We start from the raw sequence: 19,219 nt of genomic DNA, 5'->3' as shown, positions 1-19,219 counted from the left end.
TTTGCCATATGTGGCTTCGAATAGGGACACACCAGTGGCGAAGTGGACAACAGTGTTGTAGGACCATTCAACGAGGGAGAGGAAGGTGAACCACTATGACGGCCTGTCATGAATGAAGGCACGGAGATACTATTTTAGGACCCAATTTAGCACCTCGATTTAGCCATCTATCTCCGATTGATACGACGTACTCATGCGTAGTTTGGTCTTGCAAATTTGAAATAGTTCTCGCCAGAAGCTGCTGATGAACACCAGGTCGTGATCTGAGACTAAGCTTCGAGGGAAGCCATGAAACTTGCAGACAATATCCATGAAAAGCAAGGCTACTTTGTGGGTTGTGTATGTTGACGGTAAAGCACCGAAGTGAGCACCTTTAGTGAAGCGATTGACCACCATGAGTATGGTTGAAAAACCCTGTGATGTAGGCAGTCCAGTAGTGAAATCCAGTGAAAGACCTTCCCAAATTACAACGGGAAGAGGTTGGAGTAAACCAACTGGCTTCGTGGTCTTATATTTTGTTTGTGGACATATGAGACACTATGAGACGAATTTGTGCACATCTCACCTTTTAGTAGTCCAAAGAATTTGTCCTGTAGGCGGCAGAGGGTTTTTGCGACACCCAGATGGTTGCCCAATGGTGTAGAATGGAATTCTTCGAGAAGAAGGGAGATAAATAGGTGAGCCAGGGGAATCCAAATCTTCTGCTGGTAAAAAATGAGACCATGTCGAACTGTGAAATCTGGCTGACTCGTCAGGGTATCCTGGATTTGCCGCAAGAAGTCATGGAACTTGTGGTTATCATGGAAGGAATAACAAAGATGTTCCAAAAAGGTAAAGTTATGCATAGATAGAGAATAATGTTGGCTAGTATTTACAGTAGCATGCGATAATGCGTCAGCTGCGACATTGTTGGACCCTGGCTTGTATTGAATTTAATAATCATAGCCCAAAAGCTTCAAGAGATAGTGTTGTTGTTCTGGTGTTTGGATGACCTAAGACATGAGGTCTTTAAGGCTCTTGTGATCAGTAAGAATGATAAAAGGATAGCCTAGGAGATAGTGTCGCCATTTACGCACTGTTGAAGTGATAGTGTGCAACTCCCTAACGTATGTCAAAGCACTTTGCAATCACTGGCAAAAAAACCTTGCTAAAGAAGGCTATAGGGTGCGATAGCTGTTGGAGAACAACTCCCATTGCATTGGTGGAAGCGTCAATTTCCAAAGTAAAGGGCAAGGCAAAATTGGGGGGCGCCAGCACGGGGGCTTTAGTAATAGCCTTTTTTAGTTTAACAAAGGCGTGTTGAGCGTCCGCGGACCAGTGGAATTGGCCTTTGCCCAAGAGAGCAATTAGAGGACTAACAATGGAAGCATAGTCATGAATGAAGCACCGGTAAAAACCCATAAGACCCAAGAAACCTCGTAAGTTAGTGGTGGATATTGGTATAGGCCATTCAAGCATGGTACTAATCTTAGTGAGGTCTAGGGCTACGTCGGTAGTGGAGACAACATGGCCTAGGCACTATAGTGTGTCTTTGGCAAACAAACACTTGTTTCTGTGCAAGTGAAATTTGCTCTAAGCCAACACTGTGAGGAACTCTTGCAAGTGAATGATGTGTGAATCCGGTGAGGGACTATATACAAGTATGTCATCAAAGAAGACTACCACAAATTTACTAAGATACAACTTTAGCAAATCGTTCATGGTGGCTCAGAAGGTGGGCAGAGTGTTGTAGAGTCTGAATGGCATTACTTTGTACTTGTAATGCCCTTGATAAGTTTGGAAAATAGTTTTGGACACATCTTCTCTAGCCATGCGGATTTGGTGGAACCCTTGTTGGAAGTCCAGTTTTGAGAAACAAGAAGCGTTACCCAATTCATCCAAGAGTTTATCGATGGTAGGCATGGGGAAACGGTCCTTGATGGCAATTGCATTCAATGTGTGATAATCTACGCAGAACCACTAACTTTTGTCTTTCTTATTCACCAATAAGACAGGAGAAGAGAAAAGACTCTGGCTCAATTGAATGAGTCTCGTCTGCAATGAAGGTAGCGATAAGGATAGGCATTCACTAGGCTTGAGTGGGGAAAATGTGGATGTGGTGGGATATGGGACACGAGGGAGGTAGTTCAGTCGATTCTTGAAAAAGGTGGTCATAACGAGAGAGAATGTGGGTGATAGTTGTTGGTGTTGAAGGTGAGGAAGGTGGTGGGCTGGTGTGGGTTGGGTCGGGTGTTTGGGTGAGTTGGAAGAGAGTCAAAACTCCTTGAGTTTGCGCTAGACGCTGAACTTGGTGGGCTGAAGCTAGGGTAGGCTGGAAGGGAACATCTGCGCATAACGGGACCTCGCAGCCTGAAATGGAAAATGTCATGGTGAGGGTGGTGTAATCAATAAGTATAGAGCCCAACTCTTGTAACCATTGGACACCCAGTACGAGGTCTGCCCCACTAATGCCCAATACAAAGAGATCTGACCTAAATAGGTAACCCTGGATAATGAGTGGAGTTTTAGGGCAAACACGACGGTAGATAAGAGTACCACCATCGCCAACCATAACCTGAAGGGGATTAATGGCAGTGGTCGAAAGAGCCAGGAAATTCGCAGCCCAAGCTTGCACCAAATTGTGGGTACTCCCACCATTTACCAGTATCATAACTTGGTGATGATTAATGTTCCCATAAATGCGAAAAGGTGTCGAGGCAAGCATGTTAAACATCGTGTTAAGGCTGAGTTGAGGGGGGTCAGCGGGCAATAGGTTAGACATGTTGGTCTCAGGATCTAAAACCGAGGAGAACAAAAAGAGCTCTGTCTCATCATCAGCGATGAAAAGATGGAGGCGAGGTTTACATCTATGGCCAATTACCCATTTATCATCGCAGTGATAACAGAGGCCTCTGTCTCTGCGATTGGCCAATTCTTCGGCTCAAAGACTTTAGACTGAAAGTTTGGGGTGCGATTGTCGTGGTGGGGAAACCGTTGCAAGCGCAATCAAAAAAGCTGTGGAAGGGGGAGACAACGTGAAATGACTTGTGCGACGGCGATCCTGTAGCTTGTCTTCCTACAACTTGGCGAGCGCAATGGCTTACGACAATGACAAAGGTTGCAAAGCCTGGACCTCACAACGAAACTCGAGGTTGAGGCCTGATATAAAACAACTCAGGAGAAAGGGGTGGGCGAGCCCAACAGTGTGATTCGCAAGATGCTCGAACTCCGAGAGGTAATCATTTATGGTTCCCTTTTGTTGAAGCTTGAACAAAGCCCCATGGGGGTCATCGTAAAAAAAAAGGTGCAAATCAAGATTCCAGGGCCTGTAACATGGTCGGCCACAAGGTCAAGAGCCCATTACCCGTCATCCATTAGTACCAATAAAGGGTTGGACCCTCCATGTAGAATGACACAACCATCAAGCGTTTGTTATCCGACACGCATTGGTAGTCGAAGAACTTGATGATTTTAAAAATCCACCCCAATGGGTCCTGGCCGTCGAACTGCGGGACATCCAATTTTATATGTGGACGGGGAAGCATGGAAGGGGGAAGTATTGGAGGTGGGGAACATTTTGGAGAAGGTGGCATGATGGTGAGGGTCACATGTCGCTTTAGGATAGAATCGATCTTGTTGTCCATGGTTGACTAGGCTTAGGATAAGGAGGCATGGTTTTATGCAAGGGAATGTTGGCCCTAGGTGAGTCAATTGGCAACCTCCTCGAGGCGTTCTATAGAGGCTTGCCTCGTATTGTGCTTAGGCATGGCGATAATGTCATTGGTATGCAAGTCGGACCAATGTGATAGACTATACTTCTCTATTATTAATCGTTGCAATAATTTAATAAATAATTTTATTCCCAAAAAATCCGAAAAATCAAATATCAATAATTTTATTAAATATTTTATTAGTTTAGAAAAACTTCATTTCTTTTATCAATGAAAAAACTCCATTTCAAAATTTACGTTTTAGACCTATTAATATGTTGAGTCGGCCTGCATATGGAGAAGGCCGTTTCAAAAGAAGAGGGTGGCTTTCGTGGTTTACAAGTTGTTAGTTAATTCTCATCTCTGACGAAAAACTTTTCTGGGTCCTCAAAAGTTGAGAACAGCACATTGATCGTCATGGTTAGTTCTGAAGACATTGAAAACATGGCTTGTTTTTTATTTAGGAAAAATCTTGCTTGTTTGTTTTTTTACAGAGGCTTTTTTTTTTTATTTCGAAAATATAGGATGTGTGTCTTTATCATTGCTGAAGAAGAAAATTTTAATCATAATTAATGTAAAAAATGATTTTAACGTACCCTGTAGTGTACAATGAAAAACTAAATATATTCCTTACGATCTTAGGTAAAATTAACTGAAACATCCACTTTTAATCTAAAATATCAAATTTATTATCCCAATGGCTTAAACGGATACAAATCAGGAAATATAACAAGATTAATAAATCCCCTACATGATTTCAGTTTATTATCATGTCCTTTATTTCTTATTGGGTTCCAATAGGGTGTTACATATATAAGAACCTTGTCGGGGAGATATGTGATTAAAAAATAATTATGAACAGTTAGTTATTCATATCTTGAAAAATATGTTAGGGTTAGTTACAAGTTTTATCATCCAATTATTATTATTTTAAAGTTTATCATCTAAATTATTTTGTAAATTTTATCATCAAAAATTTTTAATTTGTGCATGTCTTATCATCATGTTATTAACAACAAAATAATTATCCTATGGATTGATAGATAATTTTATTTATTAAATATATTAAATATATGATTATAAATTTGATTCGTAACTTGTGTATATGAAAAAATATTTGTTAAAATAAATTAATTCCTTAAATAAATCTCAATGAATCAGTTAGAGGAATTAATGGTTGCTAACTTTTCAACATAAAAAAATAGACCTCCATTAAAAAATTAGTTGAATGAGAAAAAGACTTTGAATAAAAAAAAAGTTCTCTCTTTTTGTGAATAAATTAATTTCCTTCTATTTAAGGATTAACTTAAAATTGTGATACACTTTTGTCTTTTGGAGGCTAAATTAACCATTTAGCCTGGATTCTAATATCTTATTTTATCTTATCCCATCCATGGCCATAAGCGAAAATAAAGCATAGGGATTTCAAATTCCAGTTTCTAGGAGACACCATATAGGCTGTGATGACTGGAGTAACACATTCTCATTCATGTTTTGAAATGCAATAGCGACATTTATTTTGGAAAGAGAATGTTATTTAGTAAATTTTATATAAATAAATTTTAAATAAAACACAATAAATTTAAATGTTTCTACGAATGTCTTATAAACGAATATGTTTTTAAATAAATTTAAAATTATAACTGTTTTAAATTGTCTTATTTTAAAAATTGATTTATGTGAGCTGTTTTGTTGTTTAGTTTTGACGGCTTGTCCCACCCTACTGAAAAGGAGGGGTCTACCATTTTGAATGAGTCTGATCGCTGTCAGCATGCACATACCAAGTTAAGAAAATGCTCTCAACGTAAAGTCAAATGAAAATATGATAAAATAAAGTAAAATACGAGTAAATTACTAGAAATTCATATATATAATAACATTATTAAATAAATTGTTATTGTATTTTTATTTCAATTCCTATATGCACGGTTACTTTTGACTGAAAAATTATTTTGAAATTATATTTCAATTAGATATCGGAAAATTAGTTTCTAATACATAAAAAATTAAGAATTTTTTAAGACATACATTAGATATTGATCTAGAAACCAACCTTCATTTAATTTCTTAATCAATTTTTTTAATTCAGCAAAAAAAATACAGATATAGAAATTGAGTTTCGACGACAAGAACTGATTTGAGAATAGTTTGATGTATATGCATCGTTACCATGGGTGGCTGCTGCTGAACAGCATACTTATTGGAGTGAAGAAAATTGTCTTTTTTGCATAGTTATGAAACAATGCAAGGATTGACATTATATGCATAATCTTTTATTTCCCCAAATTTTATTCAACACATTAAGTTGTTATTTTTAATAATCATATATTAAAAAAAAGATGATAAAATACATGTGATGGTTTTACTTTTTTAAGTAAATAACGAGTAAGGTTATAATAATCATGGCATGACATACAATTCCAAAGAGGGGGGGGTAAGTGAGACTCGTAAGCAGGACCACTTAGTTAGATGCTTCCAGATTTTCATTCCAACCTTAATTAGATAATGGTGTAAAATACCCATATATATTACGAATGCAAGGTGGAACAATTGCGGCTAAAAAAATATCTTTTGCATAGGTACCTGGGGCTGAACACAACTTGCAAACAAGAAGAAACAAGAAACGCAGAAAACCCTTCGAAATGTGCAATTCATTATGATATATATGCATATTGCATAGAGCATATTGATGATAATGACACTAATCAAGTCAATCTACTCTTATAAAGCTACGTAGGGGACCTCACATTTACAAAATGCATGGCGGTGGGGATTTGGCTGGGATTGTATAGAGAAAATGCCAATGCTATTAAAGGAAATGAGATTTTTTACCCCTAAACCCATAATTAATTTTGCGAGAAACAATCATATTTGAGAATTGTAGGATTATTACAAATGATTAATTAATTCTCACACTAGTATTTAGTTATGTATTCATGAATTAAACTCAAAATCACTGGTTAATGTGAAACAATCTGGTATTAATATCTATTGATTCATGGTTCGAGGGTAAAAGAATTGAGATTGAAATGTTTTTTAAGGCATCTAATATAGTAAAATTTGTGAATAATTGTTTAGTTCTATACTCATGTATGATCAGACAGCAGCTCCCCGTGATGTGATGTTTTGTAAAAACTGGATTCGGCTACAAACTAAATATATTAATTAATATCAATTAATCACATATATATTGTTTCAATTTATGAAAAAATATAACCTACCAAAATTATAATCTACCGAAATTAAGGTTAAATTTATTTCACCAAGCTGTCTACTACAGCATCTAATCTAATAGAATAAAATTTGTGAATAATTTTTTTCATTCGGTATTCACGTATCGATCAAACAGTAGCGTTCATACAACATGTATCGTGGTGTGATGTTTTGTTAAAACTTGGCTCATTTACGAATAATATATACTAATTAATACATTAATTTACAAAAATTGATTATGCTAATCACCAATCAATCAACCATATATATATATTGTTCCAATTTATAAAAAATTATAACCTAACAAAATTAATTTACTTTGACATAATTATAACATACCAAAATTATAACCTTCCGAAATTAAGAGTTAAATATATTTCGTCAAACTACCTATTGCAGCATATACATAAATTAGGTAATACAAAATAGTTTTAAAAATTATAATTAATACATTTAATTCGTTGATTTTCTTTTACTTTATAAGAAAAAAAATCCTTTAAAATGTTATATAAATGATTGCAAATTAAGCATTTGAAATGCTATCAGTCAAAACATACCATAAAGGTGCATCATTTCTACATTTTATTATCACAACAGGTTCCAAAAATCATAATGATTTAGGTTTAAATATGTTTTTGGTCCTTAATAAATACTCTTTTTTTTTACGTTTTATTCCTAATAAATTTTTTGTTTCGTCATGAGTCTCTAATATTTGAAAAATTTTGTCTAAGGTCCCTGTCGTTAGTCGAAATTCGTTATATGCTTACGTGGTCGTTAACCAGTCATGCAAACATATCATGTGTGATTTTTGTTTGACTATGATTATACGTAGGATTTTTTTTTTAAAAAAAAAAAGAAAAAACGATGTCGCTATTGCTACTTCTCCAAAACCCCCTAAACCACCCCACCGGTCCTTGACCAACTCCTCCACCAACTTTACACCGTCATTGCTGCTTCCCCAAAACCCCTCAAACCATCCCCACAAGTCCCTGATCAACTCCTGCATCATCTCCACACTGCCACTGCTGTCATCCCCTCCCTCGTCGTCATTGCTTCTCCACAACCATGAAATTAGACCAATTTGAATCTCCCAATCCAACAATTGTTACAGATCGTGGCACCCACGAAGTCAGCGTTGCGCCTTGAATCAAATGGGCCCACCTTATATCCTCCCTTGAAACTCCATGGCAGCAACACAACTATTAACACTAATCCATTTTCTTCTTTTTCCTTCTCTTGAACCGTGACCCCCATGGCGACAACAAATCTCCTTCTCTCAAAAATATATTATGGACCCCTTTCCCCAAAGAAAACCCTCCTATTTGTTTCCATCATTTCCTTCTCTTCTCTTCACCTACGACACATAAGTGGGTTTGAGGGCCAAGTGTGAGAGAGGAACTGAGAGAGAAGTGAGGTTGGAGAGTTAGAGGAAGTTAGTGGTGGTAGCTAGCGATGGCATGAGCAGTGGCTGGTGGCAGCGTGACTGGAGGCGCCAACGGTGGTCAGTGGCTGGGTTGGTGGTGACCCTTGAGAAAGGAGAACAAGAGGAGTCAACCATAGAAGCAAGGGTTTACAGAAACAGTTCGCGACTATGAAACGTCAACGGCAAGTCCCGACACCGCTACCTCCACTCAGTTTTTCGTGCTCTATGCAATGGAGCGAGTGGAATCGCATTTTGGGGTAAGGTTTTGTTGACCCTTTTCTATCCATGAAATTGTTTTGATGTGTTCTCTTAGAAATGTTATCTATGTGAATTTCTTGAGTTGTGAGTTAACTTGGTTTGATTTGTAAATGTAAAATTGATTGAAAGGTCCTGAAAATCGTTGGTGAGGACCTATTCGCCTTTGATCTTCAGGAGTGAGGAAGTCATAGTGATAGATCCACAAGGAATGTATAGAAGAAACTATAGTGGGTTGTGTGAAAACACAGAGCGATGTTGAATAATGATTCTATGATGTCAAAGTGACCAAGGAAATCAGAGAAACAAAAATATTGAAACCATGCAATAAAATGATGTCATTTTTTTAAATAAAAAAATTACGTGTAATCTCAGTCAAACAAAAATCACATGTAGCATGTCTGTGTAGCGATTAATGGTCACGTAAATAGATAACGGATTTCGACTAATGACAGGGACCTCAAACAAAATTTTTCAAATATTAGGGATCCATCATAAAGAAAAAATTTATTAGGGATCAAACAAAAAAATGAATATTTATCAGGAACCAAAAATATATTTAAGCTATTGATTTAATGTCAAAGATTGCTAAAAAAAACTAATTTACGTATACTGCTCAGGATGAACCATTTGCAATTTCTTTTAAATGCAAAGAGTACATTCCGTTTAGAATTAGTCCTAATTGACAACATTTTTTTATATTAGATTTGATAACACTTCTTATAACAAAATTTTCAAAAAAAAATTCTTGTCATGCAAGGGGGTAAAATTGGTGCCGCAATTCAGAAGCAACTTATTTACATCTTTCGGTCCAAGCTAGAAGAGGGACAATTTACCTGTTGTCAAATTTTGATGTGCGTACAAATGATGAAATATTATATCATAAAGCATCCATTTAAACTGAGTTTTGAAAAGAATACAATCATTATAAAACAACATATTTCACAGAGCATTATTTGCGTGCATCCACTTACTGAAGTCTTTCGTGGGGATTTTGACCTAACTTTTTGATTGATAAAAGATTTTTGGATCAAGCTTTATGTTACTTTTTCATTTTGATTACCAAAATGTGCATGGTTTACTGATATACAATAATATCAATTTCATCTCTTTCAGATGTAATGGGAGTTCTTATCGGTATCAACATGAAAAAAAAAAATACATGAAAGATGGTGAGAAGTCCAAACTTATAGTCTTACAACTTGATAATGAAGAATAAGTTGCCCCAAAATTATAACTATTTTTTTTTTACAGAAAATGAGAGTTCTCACCGGTTTGCATTGTTTCTAATATTTTCATAAAATGTAGATTTTAACTTTCTTTTTCTATCCCACATGAATTCAAAGTCACTTTTTTCTTTCCATATTAATAAATTAAAAGATATTTAAAAAAATTAATATTACATATCAATTAAAATAATAATATATTTATGTTAATTTCTTCTATATTGCACGGATTTATGTACTAATATACTTAAATGTTTAGATTTTAGTAGATTTTGTATCAAGTATCTTATTAATTAGTGTTGAATTTAATACGATGTGATGGATCAATATATTGAGCGCGTGAGATGTTTTCTAACATTTTTGAAAGATAATTTATATTCAGATTAAAAATAAATTTTAAACATTTCAGATTTTAATTATGATTGAATTAGTAGTTATTTAAAAAATGTTTGACTTTTCATATATTTAATAAATATAACTAAATTTATAAAATTATTATTTACTTTACTTTTAAAAGATAAAGTCAATTAAAAAATTGCACCCATTAATTACAACAAATTCACAACAAGGTGAGAAAATATTTTTTTTGACAGAAGGGGAGAGAAAATATTGAGAAGCATTTTTAGACTGTGTGGGGGAAGAAGAGTCGCAGGAATGCAAACAGAACTAGTGGTAGTGAGAATAAAGGTTATTGGGAATACAAACAATTTGCTCTGGTAACAGAACTACAGAAGATTGTAGTTAAGCTACGGCATGATTGATTTTAACGAGAAAAAATTGATTAATAATTGTAAATGGTTGATTGATATAATATATTTAAATTAATTTTTGATTTGTTGTAAAAAAATAATATTTAATTATGTAAAGCCTCATTACATTTATGATTATCACAAATAATAACTATCAATAAGTCTATTTTATCTAATATATTGATTGATTGAGGTGTGATTAATTTTAATAGGAAAAATTAAATATAATTTCATTTCCATTATTGATGATCTTTTTTATTTTAATTAAATTTTATTTTATTTGTTTTAACGGAAAAAAGAAAAAATAATTACGTGAGATCTAATTTTATAATTATTTATCATATGTATAAACAAAAAAAAAGTAATTATGTTTTATCTAATATATATATATATATATATATATATATATATATATATTATAAAATATAAAAATATTATTTTATTTGTGAATCCTCATTTGATTCATCTTTTAATTTGTATCATAAATATAACTAGTGATTAGAAATAACAAAAAAAAAATATTAAAATTTATTTTAGATTAAAAATAGATAGTTTAATGGATATTTATAAAAGAATAAAATAAATTAATTTTTTTTGTACTTGTTTGTTAACTAGTCATAATTAATAATAACTCAAACTACCTGTAATTTAAACTTATATAAATAACTTTAATTATAAATAAGTTAAGTTGCTATAATATAATTTCAGTATAAATTTAAAAATTTAAAGTTATTTATTTTTATTATAAATATATGTTTTAAAAGTGTTTGTTTTGTATACAAATATACTTTAAGTTTGTTTGTTTTAAATTTAATTTATTTTTTTTGTTTTAATTTTTTTAACGAATACCTGTACATATACTTGCAAGTATATAAACACTTATATACATGTACATATATAAAATAATATATATATATATATATATATATATATTAAAATAAAAAGACGTTACAAATATATTAAAAATTATAATAATATAAAAATTTATAAATTATAAAACTAAGACACAGGAGAACACATGTTATTACACTAATTTTTATTTAAAGTATGTATATATTTCTTCACATTTATCTTGCAGCTTCCTAAAGTAAAGTCAGTTACACTAAGATTGTGATTGTGGAAGACAGGGCAGTTCCATTCCATCAGTTTCATATCATTTGCGTATGCGATGTAAGATTCCTCAACTTATTTGTTTTCTTCTGCATTTATCGGTTTGCTTTTTTCTTGTTTCTATTACAAGTTTACAACCTGTGTGTTATCTTTATGCTTACGCTATTTTCAGGTTTCTAATGGTCATGCCAATTGTACGTTATGTACATACACATACGTACCTGCATTTTTACGTATGCCTACATTCTAGTTTTTTTTTTTTTTTTTGTAATACTCCCTTGTTTACTTTCATAACATTAAATGTGTCCTCTGCTTATTTTATCTTGAAGGATAACTCCATTAATATTATTTTTATTTTTAAGCATGAGAAGACAGAAAGAAAATAAAAACAAGCGGGAAAAAAAAAACTGCGCCGGCCCCTTATATGATATTACTCATTGGATCAAAAACTTTCTTATAAGAAAATCGTATATATATATATATATATATATATACTGTATATAAATCTAGAAACCATTGTTTGCTCTGTCACATGATATGTTTTTTTTCAGTCAACCATAATTATTAAGTTGATAATTATACAAGGGACTAAAAATTATTCCTCTTCAAATTTAGCCGCCATGGGCTATTCCCCTAAACTTTGAGATTTATATTCGCCTAAAGCTATGTTTCACAAAAGGATGATAAAAGTAAGAAAAAAAATTGAAAAGAGAGAATAAGAAAAAAAAATCGTGTTAATCAATTGTTATAAAAAATAATTGATTGTTTTAAGTGAAAAATGAGTTTTATGAAAAATTAATTACTTTTTGTTATATAGAATATGAAATTTTTTAATAAGCCAGAATATGAATGTCAAAAATATAGAATATAACAATCAAATTACAGAAAAAAAATTAAATAGTTTTTAGTAAAAAAAGAAAAAGTTGATATAGTTAAAAATACCGCCTCTTGAGCATAGAATTGAAATTAAAACTTATCGATTCATATTTTTCTGCTTCTTTTCTTTTAAAGAATAAACACCAAGCAACACTATATTTAAAATTAAACACAACTGACACAAGCAAGATTTAGGTTAAGTCTTGTGAATAAAAAAATAATTAAGAGAGATTTTACTAAAAAAATGATCCGTCAAAATCTTTAGTAAATATTAGTCACTAAAAAGATGATGAATACTTTGTAACAAACTACCAATGATATGGTTTAAAATAAATAGATGCTAAAAATCTAGTTTGGTTCCTTTTTTTTTATAAATAAAAACTTAGCTTGTTTAACAGTTTAAGAAAAAAAAAATTCAGCCTTTTTTTCATGTGAAGTCGGTGAATGGCTAATAAATGATCAATGTTGATGAAAAAAAAATTGATATTTAATACATTATTTTTATATTTTTTCATTTGATAACTAAATAAAATTACACACAAATCTTATATTACTTACCTTGCAACTTTCACCTACCTTCCATTTAGGAAAAAAATTCTCACCAGCTTTTTTCCCATGATTTCGGTGAATGGTTAATATCATATATATTTACCTCAAAGGAACCAGAATTGCCTGCCATCAAAGTAGTTTTTTTTAATAATAATATATGAATAGTAAAGAGGTTTTGATTTAAAAAATAAAATTTCACTTATACTAATATTATTTATTTAAAATATATATTATAAAATATGCTCTAATGTAAAAATTTTGTATTTTTTATTCTACAATTTATACATAACACTAAAATTGATATATTACGTTAATAAATGAAGTTAACATTATCTTATTTTTATTTTCTGAATTTTAATTAAGTTGAATTTAAATTAAATAAATAATTTATGAAAGTCGCATATTAAATAAAAATAAAAAAATATCATTAAAAATGTGGATCAACTATATGTGATTATATTTCAGCTTAATTAAAAATATCACGTTGAAGTCTATACAGTCGTATTAAATACTTGAAAAAAAAATCTTTATAATTTATGATAATTTCATCCGATTCAAATCTAGAGACATGTGTTCAACACTAAAATATATATATATAAACAAAATGAAACCCAAAGATAACCCTGTCCTAGATACACCTTTACCTTACTCCATCATGTATTCTATCAAGTTGTATACAGTCATCTCCCTTTTCAAGTTACTTTTAACCAAGAAAATTTTACAGTAGTTGGTAGGTGATTCGATTTGGATCATACTAGTAACTTTGCGTTGATGGTCTAAAGGGTTATTATGACCCAAGTCGAGGTTAACTCCAAAACCTAATGGCCCCCACACCCACACCTAAAGCGTGTTCTCCCTAGTTCCCAAGCCAAACTGCAACACCGTCTTAACCTCCCAACCAACCAAAACCCGCCACGTCACCAAGCCCCTCACTCTCCACCGTCTGATCAATCAGCCTCTTAGGTGGACCCGGGACAGTGTAAGCCATAAGCAACCGAAAAACTCTATATAAATGAAAGCACCAAGCATGTTATTTTTCTCTCACATTAATGTTTGTTTGTTTGTCTGTCACGAGACTCATACATTGTGCTGCCAATTATAGTAACTCTCTATTTCTCTTTCCATCTCTCAAGTTCTGAAGAAGAAACATGTGTGGAGGTGCTATCATCTCAGACTTCATTGGTGTGAAGCGTGGCCGCAACCTCGCCGCGCAGGAACTATGGTCTGAGCTTGACCCTTTCTCTGACTTCCTTGGCTTCCATACCACCAATTCCAAAAACCAACCACCCCTGCAGAAAATTCCAGACAAAAAAGGTATGTACCTTATCAAAATCAATTTTACTGACAGGATCCACCTATCACTTTCTTGTTCTTCCATGTTGTTCTGTTCTTTTTTTTTCTGATCAGAGATCAGGATTATCTCTCAACCATAGTTACTAATTCATTCGTGATACACGTGATTCTTGTTGATTAAGAAAATTTTACACACAGAAAAAAAATGGAAGGATGGACGAGTTCTCTTTCAAAATAGAAAAGTGATGTTTTGAGGTCTAATACAGTAATATATACGAAATTCTCTTTGTATTAATCTGTTTATGTCAAAAAATAGTAGTAGCTTTCAATTTTTTTATTAATCCTGTCTGATCTGAATATGATCATTATAAGCAGTTAAACGTTTTTCTCTCTCTTAAATATGCTTAAAAATCACTGAATTTATATGAAGCAAATAAGTAAGAGTATCTTTGTAAGAGTATGTTTGGATTGAGAATTTTAACTGAGAAGAATAATTTATCAAAAAATTTGAATTTCTGTAATTTAGAATTTATTATTTGGATTTTTTTAAAAAAAAATTTAAAATTTTAAAACAGAATTTTAAACAACTAAAAATCATGTGGAACATCGATCGGATTTAAACGTAGAGGAACACACACGTATAACTAACACACCAATCATTAATTTTCTTTTTTCATTCATTTTTTTCACCTTCATAATTTTAATTTTTTTTATCCAAACATAAAATTTTGAAAATAAAAAAATTTCAATTGAAATATTTAAAATTCTTAAAATTTAAAATTTTTCAAAATTTTAAATTTTTTCATCCAAACAAACTCTAAATATTTTTGAATATTTTTAATGGGGTTTGGGTTTGGGTTCTCGTGGTATATTAAGAGGTGGTGTACTGGTGTTTGTTGAGTAAGTTCAAAAGTAAAGTTGAAGCTTTCTCTAATTTGACATTAAAAAATACTAATGTTTCTTTTGCTCACGTTTTTTCCTTCCAATTGAAAAGTAATGGTAAAAAAAGGCAAAGTTTAATTAAAACTCTTTTTAAGAGTTTTTAACTTGAGAAAAGCAAACTCTCAAAATATAAAATAAAATACATTAGACAGAACAATCGAACTCACCCCTGATCCTATCAGACCTTATCACAGCCCTCACGCTAGTAGACACTGGCCTTTCGCAGTTTCCATAAAATCAATAATAGCCATGATTATCTATAATTTATATTAGAAAAAATAAATAGTATGAAGGGTGTCACGTGATGATAAGGATTATTAACGCAGTGTTTGTTTGTTTGCACGTGACAGTGGTGTCATCATGTGAGAAGAAGAAGAAAAGCGTGGTGGGTGCAGAAAAGAAGAAGAGTGATAGTGGGCGAGCTCGTAAAAACGTGTACAGAGGAATCAGGCAAAGGCCATGGGGCAAGTGGGCCGCGGAGATAAGGGACCCACACAAGGGTGTTCGTGTCTGGCTCGGCACCTTCCCCACCGCCGAAGAAGCCGCCCAAGCCTACGACGACGCCGCCATACGCATCCGCGGCGACAAGGCCAAGCTCAACTTCCCGGCCACCACCATTTCCGCCGCCGCCGCCGCTCCGCCACCCTCCAAAAAGCAACGCTGCCTCAGCCCTGACATCATCACTGAAGAAAGCAGCAGCAGCTCACATTCCACCACTGGATCCACCGGCGAAAGCGGCGGAGGAAACGACGAACTCGACCTGAAACAAATTGAATGGTTTCTAGGTTTGGAGAATGAGCTGCCTGTTAGCAACAACATTGGTGCTGAGTGGGACAACATGGATGACCTGTGGATGCTGGACGACGTCGTTGTGCCCAACCGTCACTTAATTTACTAGAAGGCTAATAATTAATAAATGGCGTTTTCTTAAGTTTTAGTTTTATTTTATAAATTGTAGTATAAAACTATGTTGGTATTTGTGTTCTTAGTTTTCTTCTGCTGTTTTGTCTCTTCTCTGGCTTTGGTAATTTCTGTTTTGGACGGTTGAATGATTTCAAAATTAGGTACTTAATTACACCCTATCATGATTGGGATGATGATTATATATTATGATTATGATGATTATATATAAATAAAGGGTGATTAAGTTAGGGCGCGTGAGTGTTTGCGACTTTGCGCCGTGCATGTTTTTATAATTAGTGTATGCGTTGTATGTAATATACTACTCCCTTCGAATTTAAAAATAATCAAGTTTAAGTATGTGAGTTAAGGAATTCAGTTAATAATATTTAATTTAAATTTTTTTATTTAAAATTTATTTTTAAAAAAATATTCTTCATAATAATAAAAAATGATTCACATAAAATAAGATTTTATCAAAACAAGAATATTATTATTAAATAAGATAAAAATTTATTAATATTTGATTATATTTAAGTTTAATTTTTTCTTTGTTTATATTTAGGATGGACTATGATATAGTGTATGGAATTTTATATATATGGTGCTACTTGTCGTTTTCGTTTATGATTGTGATGTAGGTGCATGCATCTGAGGTCAACTGTCTAGTTTCTAGACTAAGTTCGATTGGCTTAACGTGTATATGTTTAGTTGGATATTTAAATGAGCCTACTTGTTTATAAGAAATTATTATGCCTACTATTATCAACGAATAATCTTGGAATTGGATAAGTTGATGATATATATTAGTTAATTAGGCACACGATTGAATGAGATTATAAAATTTTATTTTAGAATCACGGATTTTTTCTATGAGATTATTTATTGGAATATAGAACAATTACGATAAGATGGATTGATGATGGGTTAGTGATTCTTTTTCATACACAGTTTAATCTCAATATTTTATTTAAGAATTTTTTTTAACTTTTGAATGAACTGCTCGATTTTAAATGAAATTATAAATTTAGTATAAATTGTTTAATTTATTTTAAACTTTTTAGATTAATATAAAAAGTAAGTAAAAAATATTTGCTATAAGTTCGCACCTTTGTGTATGTGTTTTGTCTTATTAAACTTTTCATATCTATACATTTGATATTGTTATAAAAAAATTGATCTTATTTCGAGTGTCGAGGCAGCACTTTCAACTTTTACTTTTTCAATCATATACTGAAATTATTTAATTATTACTGTTCAAAAAATTATTTTATTATCAAGTGTAGAGACTAAAATATCCAGCACAGTTTTTGTGGAGGAAATCTGGAATTAAAAGGGGAATTGGCAGTTTACAATTGAATCCATGAGGAGGGATGAAATATGATGAAAGTGTGACAAATAAAAAGAAATGAAAGAGAATAAAAAATACAATTGTTTGATTGAAACGAAAGAAAAAGTAAAAGAATTAAAGATTTAAATTAAAATAACAGGTAATAATCAACAAAAGTTAAAAAAATAGACATGGAACATATGTTTATTTTATCCAATTATCCATATAGTTTGATGGTGTTAGGTATTTTTTTTTTAACGGTGGAAGTCGATTATGATTATAATTACATAATCAACTATGTAATTTCATCTTACAACATAATTGACTATGATGTAACAATAATTGATCATATTAAAAACTTTAGATAAACTCTTAACAAATGTAAAAGTTTCAATGATTTATATAACTAATTATGTGAATAATATCACTATTATGTAGGCAAAGAAGAAGTGAGAGACGAGCAATAAAGAGAAGAAAAAAATAATAAAAGAAACAACTATGAGTAACATATTCTTCAGGGGCAATTTTGGAACAATGTCACTTTTTTCTCATCAATCAACACAATTTACTTTTTTTTCATCTCATTTTGGGTTGAAAGTTTTACCCTATCAGACTCAATTTTTAAAAATTGCCTCCCACATTCACCCCAAATAAATTACTATCTCACAACTTTTCACCCCTAAATTAAAACACCTCAATTTAATTGTATCTCAAATTCACCCCTTAAATCAAGCACACCCCTAGAGTGAAATGAAAATAAATTGAGACGAAAGTTTTAAATAAAAATATTGTGTAAAAATATAAAACTCGCCTTAATTTATTATTTATTTCACTATTTTTTCTGCTCCTTTCACCTGTATCAATGGAAGGGTTAGTTTTATCAATAGGCCAGCCAGGACCAATGTGACATCCCCTCCCTCCCTTAAAATAAATAAATAAATAAAACCTTGCATTATGCCATGCTAAGTTTCTTTCCCGATCTACATGAATCCATATATTAATATAAAATACCTTGCAAAATGATATTCCTCTTTTCAAAGCTTGATTACTATCTCCCCTATTCATATTCCTTCATTCAATGCAATAACAAGAGGAGGAGTGCTTCCTGGGTTCGGAATGTGAACGTGGGTATATTGATTTCTGTTTTTTCTTCTTTTTTTTCAAATGCTAATAATTACTAATCTTTTTAAATTAATTTACGTTCTTAAACAAAATTAATTTAAATAATTACATCAAAATTTTCAATTACTTATATTATTATTTTAAAATTATTATCTTCTTATCTCTTTATTTATTTCTCATTAATTTTTAAAAGAGAATAATTAAGTAAAAATATTTAAGAGAAAAAATTATTAATAAATTTAAAAATCAGAAAATGATCTTATAAAAAACAAACAATTTTTTTAAAAAAATTATAATTAGAAAAAAAAATACATAGTTGCTTCACTTGTTACTTGATATTTAATTATGTTTCAAATCCATTCCACCAATAATTGTGCTATCCCCAACTTACCTGCAATTTTGCTTCACTTGTTACTTGATATTTAATTATGTTTCAAATCCATTCCACCAATAATTGTGCTATCCCCAACTTACCTGCAATTTTGCTTCACTTGTTACTTACTTCTTGTGTGTTTTATTATAATTGTTGTTATATGTTGTTT

At 31.9% G+C, this 19,219-nt stretch overlaps 1 protein-coding gene across 1 annotated transcript; it reads left to right on the top strand.

Annotated features, from left to right (window-relative positions):
• The first annotated feature begins 14,118 nt into the window (after positions 1 to 14,118).
• Positions 14,119 to 16,486, top strand: LOC114368020 (ethylene-responsive transcription factor ERF071-like). Its single transcript, XM_028325351.1, has 2 exons — positions 14,119 to 14,404; positions 15,676 to 16,486. The coding sequence occupies exons 1-2, from the start codon at positions 14,239 to 14,241 to the stop codon at positions 16,221 to 16,223; spliced, it is 714 nt and encodes a 237-aa protein (XP_028181152.1). The 5' UTR covers positions 14,119 to 14,238; the 3' UTR covers positions 16,224 to 16,486.
• Positions 16,487 to 19,219: the final 2,733 nt, after the last annotated feature.

The sequence above is a fragment of the Glycine soja genome, chromosome 9 (genome assembly GCF_004193775.1).
Source record: "Glycine soja cultivar W05 chromosome 9, ASM419377v2, whole genome shotgun sequence".
In the NCBI taxonomy this organism is placed as follows: Eukaryota; Viridiplantae; Streptophyta; class Magnoliopsida; order Fabales; family Fabaceae; genus Glycine; species Glycine soja.
The sequence above is the reverse complement of the archived record's forward strand: the minus strand, read 5'-3'. Positions and strand labels throughout refer to the sequence as shown.